This window comes from Oncorhynchus tshawytscha, linkage group LG09, assembly GCF_018296145.1.
Source record: "Oncorhynchus tshawytscha isolate Ot180627B linkage group LG09, Otsh_v2.0, whole genome shotgun sequence".
In the NCBI taxonomy this organism is placed as follows: Eukaryota; Metazoa; Chordata; class Actinopteri; order Salmoniformes; family Salmonidae; genus Oncorhynchus; species Oncorhynchus tshawytscha.
The window spans coordinates 18,556,081-18,565,735 of record NC_056437.1 but is presented as its reverse complement, the minus strand read 5'-3'; the positions used below and the strand labels follow the sequence as shown (position 1 = coordinate 18,565,735).

The window sequence follows — 9,655 nt, the reverse complement described above, 5'->3', positions numbered from 1 at the left end:
TTGGAGCTTGACATTACCTTAGCCTAATGATGATGTGTGAATGTTCTAGAAGACAGTTAAACCTGAAGTGGAACAACAAAATGTGATTGCCTGAAACTGAGGAAATATATAGTATATGTCCTGCTTTCAACACTCTGATCCTGTTGATAAAAACAAGTATCAGAAATTCCTTGCAATATATTTATTATTCTACTATGGGCTACAATAAATGTGTTAATTTATCCATATAAGTGATGCAAGCCTATAATGCAAGTTTTCTAAGAAATTCTAATAAAGGATAAACCTACCTATATTTCTAAAACATTATCAGAGGACAGTAACAGTAGCCTACATTTGTCCAGGTTTACATAATTCCATCAATTGCTAGTATTAAATAGCTTGTTTGTGATGTTTGATGGGATGAGGACAGTACGGAGGGCATATCGTTGGCCTGATCCTGTAGGATCCTGTAAAGGCTTTGTGAGCAAACAAGAGAGGTATCCCGACCCTCTGGCACCCAGATGAGAGAAAGGGACTGGGGAGGGGGATCATAGCATATTCACATTCAAAGGAATATTACTTAGAATCGACAATCAAGAATGACATAAGCATATGACACATTCATAACATTTGACAAATTGATCTTCCTATGGAGGAATATAAAATAGTAGTAGGAATGATAGCCTACTAATATTGTTACTGAAAATTTGCCTTGGGAAAATAAATATAGTATTGCATTTGACTTTGTCATTAACAAGAGAGTCAACATTTTCGAGCTTCGGCAGAGGCAACCTCATATTCTGTTGGCATTGATCGTTGGCTTTTTATGAATGAAAAGAGAGAAGAGAATTTTACTAGAGGTTGACGTCACCTCCAGCGTGACGCCACCACCCTTTTTATTGGGTCTGGCGGCAGAGGCCCCATTCATAAAACGGAAAGAGGCGGACTGCTCGTGATAGTAATGCTCTCAGGAGAATAAGAGCACAACATTGCGCAGGAGCTGCTCAGCATTAACACACATCCTGCACTCTTCGTGTTCTTCAACAGGAAAAAGAGAATTACCTTCATTATGGAGGAAAATATGGTTATTATGGATGAACTTTGCGAAATGGATTGCAACGTTTTGAAAAGGTTGTTGAAGGACGACAGTGCGAAATGCCTGGTGCTGGACTGCCGATCATTTTTGGCGTTTAGCGCTGGACACATTCGGAGCGCAGTGAATATTCGCTGTAACACCATTGTGAGAAGGCGAGCGAAGGGCTCGGTGAGTTTAGACCAGATTCTGTCGAGTGATGAAGAGGTCAAAGCCCGGCTGAAATCAGGACTGTACTCCGCTGTGATCCTCTACGACGAGAGGACGCCCGACATAGACACTGTTAAAGACGATAGCACAATCACTCTGGTGCTCAATGCAGTGTACAGAGACACATTTGGAACTGAAATATTTCTACTAAAAGGTAAATGATCACAATGCACTTAACAGGTTATCAGAATAAAAACATTCCCAATTAGTTTTGTTTACAAGCATAAATAACACAAAAGCATGAATAATAAATTAATAGCTTATACTTTTCATTATATCTGACAAATGTATTATTACAATGTTATAATTTTATTATCAGAATTATTACAAGTATTTCTTAACCAGCTTAAAATGGTACATCTAGTGCGGTTTTGTATTGCTGCACAATTCAACCCACAAATAGGCACTAGGCGCTAACAATGAGGTAATGCAGAAGAGCCACGTCTGGGTGCACGAGGATGTGTGCAGCGAGTGTCTTGTGTGAGCCCCAACAATTGGATCATCTTCAAGATTTCACTTCAGCAAATGTATTAATTTAAAAAAGTAATTTTAGAATGGCTTTTGTTGCCAATTGCTTATTATGAGATCAAAATTACATACAGGCATTGAACATTTAAACATTAAGTGTTGCCAGATAATCACAAGACTATACCCTATTTCTCAATAAATTATTATAAGTATATGAGGAAATGCAATTTTTTTTCTCATAAATTTGACTAGGTTTTTCAATTGTCACATTTAATTTAGGCGAAAACCACTAAGCATGCCCAAATTATAAGCCTCTTTTTATTAAATGGAAATCAAATTATAATTGCTGTTCTATAATGTTTTATATAAATATTCAAAGATATTTTATTTCGTTTTTATAGAGAAAAATATGTGTATTACGCTAGGTAGGCTAATGTGTAAATGATATACGCACATGGTGAGCTATTAATTAAGCAGTTTTGACTTGAGTGTGGCCTGTGATTAAAATATCCTAATGTCTAAGGTTAATCCTTTTTCACAGGGGGCTACGACAGATTTTTCACGGAGTATCCCGAGTTCTGTTTGAAGACCAAAACGTTATCTTCGTTCTCTATCCAGTCCAGCTTGGACGCGTGTTCTTCCTGTGGAACTCCACAGACTTCCCACCATGACCAGGTAAAGAAGGGGACATGTTTATATCGGTGACCGAGTTGTGACCGAGTTTGACTGAATGTGTGGCATTGAGTGAAATACCAGGGGACTCGTAAATTCCAGTTATCTAGGTTTAGGCCTACTGTTGTTTTTTGTCTCGATAAGAGCACCAGTTGTGACTCCTTTTTATCTCTCTCACTGGTGCAGGGGGTGGTAGGGTAGGCATGTGTGACCAACATTGCCCGGCCTTCCTTCACTATCTGTTTTAAGCAGGCGTTATCGATACTTTTCTGCTGTTTGAAGCGGGCCCATAGCAGCAATGCCATAACAGGGCACAAATCAACAAACTGGCTGAAGATACAGTATATTAATTTCTTGAGTTGTCATTGGCCTATATTTTATGATCCAATTTCAGACCATATTGCTGCTAACTTAAAATTAAATAAATTAAAAGAAAGTGCATACCATACATTTTTATTATCAGAACCTTTTTTTTATTGATTGCAGATTGCAAATAGGCTCTTTCTCCAGTCTTCTTAATTGTGTTACTTTGTGATGTTTGAAAGAGACATTCTGACTACATTTGCCTGTATTCTCTTTTGACTCTGTATTAATGCCCACTTTGTCTTCTATATGTTCCAGGCTGGTCCAGTGGAGATTCTTCCCTTCCTGTACCTTGGCAGTGCCTTCCATGCCTCCAAAAAGGACATGCTGGACGGCATGGGCATCTCTGCCTTACTCAACGTGTCCTCTAACTGTCCCAACCACTTCGAGGGGGTTTACCAGTACAAGTGCATTCCTGTGGAGGACAACCACAAAGAGGACATCAGCTCCTGGTTCATAGAAGCCATTGAGTTTATCGGTAAATTACATTTTCTTAGAAGAATACATGGGATGCGTCCCAAATTACACCCTGTAGTGCACTATAAAGGGAATAGGGTGCAATTTGGGACTTAGGCTAATACATCATCATCATCATGATGAGCAGGAGGAGAATGACATGGTTTATGATGGTCCCTGTAGCTGCAGCATAGTTTAGTAGAATGTTAATTTGATCATGTGATTAAAGGTCTTCTTTTTGCAGGGAAGAGAGTGTCACTTCAATTGATTGCTCTTCAAGAACAAACATATGGTTCTTTTGATAATTACTCTGAGTGTATGAGTAATGGGTGGCAGTATTTTTCTAACCACGGTGACAAAATGTATTTAAGATTACTCTGAGTGTATGAGTAATGGGTGGCAGTATTTTTCTAACCACGGTGACAAAATGTATTTAAGATAACATTTTCAGTCCTGGTCAGGTACTAGCCTAAGTGAAATGAGAAGATTTTAGAATAAATCATTGGTATTAAATATACAATAAATAGTGTGCTCATGCAGAATCTCAGTGTGAGGTTTACCCATGCTCAGTGTGCTCAGTTGATATGGATGATGGAGGGAGAGGAGAGTTCAATTATAGTCATTGTGGACCTACGATGGTTAGAGATTTCCATAGTTAGGGATTTCCATGGTTAGAGATTATCATGGTTAGGGATTTCCATGGTTAGGGATTTCCATGGTTAGGGATTTCCATGGTTAGAGATTATCATGGTTAGGGATTTCCATGGTTAGAGATTATCATGGTTAGGGATTTCCATGGTTAGAGATGATCATGGTTAGATATTATCATGGTTAGAGATGATCATGGTTAGAGATTATCATGGTTAGGGATTTCCATGGTTAGAGATTATCATGGTTAGAGATGATCATGGTTAGATATTATCATGGTTAGAGATGATCATGGTTAGAGATGATCATGGTTAAAGATTATCATGGTTAGGGATTTCCATGGTTAGAGATTATCATGGTTAGAGATGATCATGGTTAGAGATTATCATGGTTAGAGATTATCATGGTTAGGGATTTCCATGGTTAGAGATGATCATGGTTAGAGATGATCATGGTTAGAGATTATCATGGTTAGAGATTTCCATGGTTAGAGATTATCATGGTTAGGGATTTCCATGGTTAGAGATGATCATGGTTAGATATTATCATGGTTAGAGATGATCATGGTTAGGGATGATCATGGTTAGAGATGATCATGGTTAGAGATTATCATGGTTAGGGATTTCCATGGTTAGAGATTATCATGGTTAGAGCTGATCATGGTTAGAGATTATCATGGTTAGAGATTATCATGGTTAGGGATTTCCATGGTTAGAGATGATCATGGTTAGAGATGATCATGGTTAGGGATTATCATGGTTAGGGATTTCCATGGTTAGGGAGTTCCATGGTTAGGGAGTTCCATGGTTAGAGATTATCATGGTTAGAGATTATCATAGTTAGAGATGATCATGGTTAGGGATTATCATGGTTAGGGATTTCCATGGTTAGAGATTATCATGGTTAGAGATGATCATGGTTAGAGATTATCATGGTTAGAGATTATCATGGTTAGGGATTTCCATGGTTAGAGATGATCATGGTTAGAGATGATCATGGTTAGAGATTATCATGGTTAGGGATTTCCATGGTTAGAGATTATCATGGTTAGAGGGATTTCCATGGTTAGAGATGATCATGGTTAGATATTATCATGGTTAGAGATTATCATGGTTAGAGATTATCATGGTTAGAGATTATCATGGTTAGAGATGATCATGGTTAGAGATTTCATGGTTAGAGATTATCATGGTTAGAGATTATCATGGTTAGAGCTGATCATGGTTAGAGATTATCATGGTTAGAGATTATCATGGTTAGGGATTTCCATGGTTAGAGATGATCATGGTTAGAGATGATCATGGTTAGGGATTATCATGGTTAGGGATTTCCATGGTTAGGGAGTTCCATGGTTAGAGATTATCATGGTTAGAGATTATCATAGTTAGAGATGATCATGGTTAGGGATTTCCATGGTTAGGGATTATCATGGTTAGAGGTTATCATGGTTAGGGATTTCCATGGTTAGGGATTATCATGGTTAGGGATTATCATGGTTAGGGATTTCCATGGTTAGGGATTATCATGGTTAGGGATTATCATGGTTAGGGATTTCCATGGTTAGAGATTATCATGGTTAGGGATTTCCATGGTTAGTGATTATTATGGTTAGGGATTTCCATGGTTAAGGATTTCCATGGTTAGGGATTACCATGAGGGAGGATAGGCTGGGCCTAGTGTCATATTCCACATGGAAGCCTGCTGCACTGGTGTGTGGAGACCCCAATATGTTTGGATGGGTGTGTGTGTGTGTTTGTAAGCATCTATGGGCTTGAATGCATCATAGTTAGCTGCTTAGGGACCAGAGTATGACTCATGCACTGTTCTTGGGTGCGGTGCTGCGTTAGTTGGAGTTACCTTAATAGCTGTGTATGTTCACACCAGAGAATACGACTGCACTATAGAATGGGATGTTACATTTCTGTGTTTTAATGAGTATTTATGACATTCTACTCACATATAAATATTTGGGTATTAGGACACACATTTTGTTGTGTGGACACTACTCATAATGGCCTCCCTGTGATAAGGGCAACTCCCCCGTGGTTGCTATTTCTCATGGTGAAAAATGCTTCTGTATGGAAAGGGCTGTAGGTGTGTTGGGTGCAGGATCAACATTTGCATGTCTTTGCTTTGGGGCGCATAGTTTTTCTGTTTGTATTTTATAGGGCTAAAGACTAATATATTGCTTATGAGACACTGAGGTGTAAGAGCCTGTCGTGGAAGAACCTGTCGTGTGCCAAATCAGTGAAGTTATACGTGTCTATCAAGAAAGCTTACAGATGATCCTGAGCACTATGTATTACCTATCCTGTGCATATCTATAGTATACCCTGAGTCAATTCTGGACCCCCTATCTCTCTGTGTCTCTCTCTTCAGACTCGGTGAAAGACTCCAACAGACGTGTGCTGGTGCACTGCCAGGCGGGCATCTCTCGCTCTGCCACCATCTGCCTCGCATACCTGATGAAGAAGAAGCGTGTTCGGCTAGACGAAGCCTTTGAGTTCGTCAAGCAGCGCCGCAGTATCATCTCCCCCAATTTCAGCTTCATGGGTCAGCTGCTGCAGTTCGAGTCCCAGGTGCTGGCCACATCATGCGCGGTGGAGGCTGCCAGCCCCTCGGCAGCCAGCCTGGGCCCCAAGTCTTCCTCCAGCCCTACGTCGCCCTTCATCTTTAGCTTTCCCGTCTCCGTGGTAGCACATGGCCAGCCCAGCAGCCTGGCCTACCTGCAAAGTCCAATCACAACCTCACCCAGCTGCTGATGCCCCGCCCCCACAAAGACCCACTGCCCCATTCCTCTCACTATCCAGACCAGAGAGAGAGAGGTTATCTTCTCCTACCTGGTATAAGCTGAAATGTCCATTGACAATGAAAAACTGAGGGCGCCTATCCTGCTGCCTGACACAAAAGACTGTATAGAATATGGCACTCACACGTACACCTTCATCACTATATGGTGACTAATAAATACACTCTTTCATAAAACAGGCTAAAGAACAGATGCAGTTCCTGTGTTTTAGTGTGAAGGTGGACACAGGAAGGACGGGGCGGCAGAATTCTAAGTTGTTGTCCACCTTTTCCATTTCCTGTGGAGTTTTCCAAAGCCACTCCGGTCCTGTTGAGAGGGCTGAATGGCCGTGAGCAGAGATGCAGAGAAAACGAAAGCGCAAAGAGGGGAGGGGGGAGAAAGAGAGTGCTCAGTCATTTAGTGGCTTCCTGATGGAGCGCAGGAGGCTCTTCAGTTGTGACAGGTGCTTGCTAGCGTCCTGTCCGGCTTCCTGTCCCTGACATCCCCATCCTCTCTCCCACACGCCCCCTCCTCTTCTGGAGCAGGACTGCTGATGAATGACTGAATAAAAGAGTCACCCCTACGGAGGAGGAGAGGCCGCTGAGATGGAGAGACTAGCTTTCTGAGACAGTGCCAAATGAACGTCTGAACCCCTGCTACACTACCCGGGCAACCCCTGGTGTTCCATGTAATAAGCTCGGTCGGAAGGACAGATATGCTTTTGAGGGGAAAGGGGGTCTAGTCATTTCTGTTTTTTTTGTTCAGTGCCTTGTTCAGAGAAGGTATAGGATGTTTTTCCCAGCGCTTTTGGATGTGCTCAAGTGCCCCAGCGCCTTTTCTTTCCAAACAGACTGTGGCAGATAAACTGGCAAATCTCTAAACAGCAACAACAAACCATTTCAAGTCAGCACGGCAATACAGACAATGTAATCCGATCCGTTCCTCTCCCCCAAGTAGAGCAATAATGCGTTTCTCTCTCTTCCCAGTTTCCACCAAAGTACTACATTGTGTTGTGTATTTATAATCATGTTTTTAGCTTCATATGTGTGTATTCACTAATCGATAGACCGGATCATTGAGAAGTGCTGTTTGCCTTACCAATAATGATTTTTTTCTAATTCACCAGATAAGAATGTTGTTATTTTTCATTCCTGTATGGAGGCATATTGTTGTCTGTTACATAGGTACTATTTCTGTTCAGACCATGGATGCTGATTGGTCTAATGCTTGTTGGAGGAGGGAGTTAGTTGGGAACAGACCTATGGCTTGTTTCTTTGTCTTATCACTGTTACTCCACCAATGTCTAGTAGATCCAGACTACTTTCTAAACTTGCCAAATGCACAATAACCAAGGGACAATTTCCTGGCTACGCACAAACACCCCTAAAAAAAACAGGCACACTGGAATGTCTGACATCACTGGGAAAAAATATATATGAGATGGTAGAAAACTGCTAGTGTGTGCTGCCACTGAACTGATTCATGTGAAATGGTTAGTTTTTCTTCTCATTTCATTCTCTGAGTGAAAATATTGCCTGGAAGTGCTGGCCCAGGCGACGATCAGAGCCAGGAGCAAAGGCTTTTGGGAAAACAGGATTTTACTCCCCTCCTCTTTTTGAAGAATGCTGGCACCTTTTATAGAGCACTTTTTAGTGATGCAATACCGTATTATAACTTTGAATTAATTTGCACATTATTATTACTATGATACCAGGTGGTAACTGATGACACCCATAATGTGCTTTTGTTCTTGAACGAGGGTATGTATGTAAATGATATGAAGATGAGAGGCGTTCTCTGGTCCACAATCATTGAACAATGCAATACTTTCTACCTGTGTCAAGTGAAATGCTGTTGTCGCATCATGGCAATATCATTCATCAGGTTGACTTTTTAAAAAACTTTTCCCTATGTTTTTGTTGAATTGTATATGCTTTATTTATTCCTAAAATTCCATTGTGAAATACAACAATGTTCTTAAAAAAAGAAAATCTCTGTCTTACTTGCATGAAACATCATACATGGTATCTGGGAGGGACTACAGAAAGGATTCACACCCCTAGACACCCCAGCCTACACACAATACCCTATAATGTCGACATGGAATTATGTTTTTCGAGAGTTTTACAAATTAATAAAAAATGAAAAGCTGAAATGTCTTGAGTCAATAAGTGTTTAAACCCTTTTGTTATGGCAAGCCTAAATATGTTCAGGAGTAAACATTTGCTTAACAAGTCACATAATAGGTTGCATGGATCCACTCTGTGTACAATAATAGTTTAACATATTTTTTTTACATGACTACCTCATCACTGTACCCCGCACATACAATTATCTGTATGGTTCTTCAAACAAGCAGTGAATTTCAAAAACAAATTCAAACACAAAGACCAGCGAGGTTTTCCAATGCCTCACAAAGAAGGGCACCTATTGGTAGATTGGTAAAAATTTAAAAATAAAGCAGACATTGAATATCCATTTAAGCATGGTATATAAATGCACCCAGTCACTACAAAGATACAGGTGTCCTTTCTAACTCAGTTGCCGGAGAGCAAGGAAACAAATGGCCAATGGTGACTTTAAAACAGAGTTTAATGGCTGCGATAGGAGAAAACTGAGGATGGATCAACAACATTGTAGTTACTCCACAATACGAACCGAAATAATAGAGGGTAAAGAAGGAAGCCAGTACAGAATAAAGACATTCCAAACCGGCATCCTGTTTGCAATAAGGCACTAAAGTAAAACTGCAAAAAATGTGGCACAGAAATGTACTTTATTCCTGAATGCAAAGCGGTATGTTTGGGGCTAATCCAATACAATCACTGAGTACCACTCTTGATATTTTCAAGTATGGTGGTGGCTGCATAATGTCATGGGTATGCTTGTCATTGGCAAGGACTAGGGAGGATTTTTTTAAATAAAAAGAAACAGAATAGATCTAAGAACAGGAAAAATCCTGGAGAAAACCTGGTTCA

The 9,655-nt window shown here is 40.3% G+C and overlaps 1 protein-coding gene across 1 annotated transcript; it reads left to right on the top strand.

Moving 5' to 3' along the window:
- The first annotated feature begins 937 nt into the window (after positions 1-937).
- Positions 938-8,828, top strand: LOC112257503 (dual specificity protein phosphatase 4). The gene is made up of 4 exons (XM_024431116.2): positions 938-1,436; positions 2,292-2,425; positions 3,044-3,263; positions 6,269-8,828. The coding sequence occupies exons 1-4, from the start codon at positions 1,049-1,051 to the stop codon at positions 6,649-6,651; spliced, it is 1,125 nt and encodes a 374-aa protein (XP_024286884.1). The 5' UTR covers positions 938-1,048; the 3' UTR covers positions 6,652-8,828.
- Positions 8,829-9,655: the final 827 nt, after the last annotated feature.

Excerpts from the sequence above, each read along its gene's own strand:
- LOC112257503 (XM_024431116.2), top strand. The coding sequence starts at position 1,049 with ATGGAGGAAAATATGGTTATTATGGATGAACTTTGCGAAATGGATTGC. Across the intron at positions 1,437-2,291 it reads TGAAATATTTCTACTAAAAG|GGGGCTACGACAGATTTTTC; the intron begins GTAAATGATCAC and ends CCTTTTTCACAG. Across the intron at positions 2,426-3,043 it reads AGACTTCCCACCATGACCAG|GCTGGTCCAGTGGAGATTCT; the intron begins GTAAAGAAGGGG and ends TATATGTTCCAG.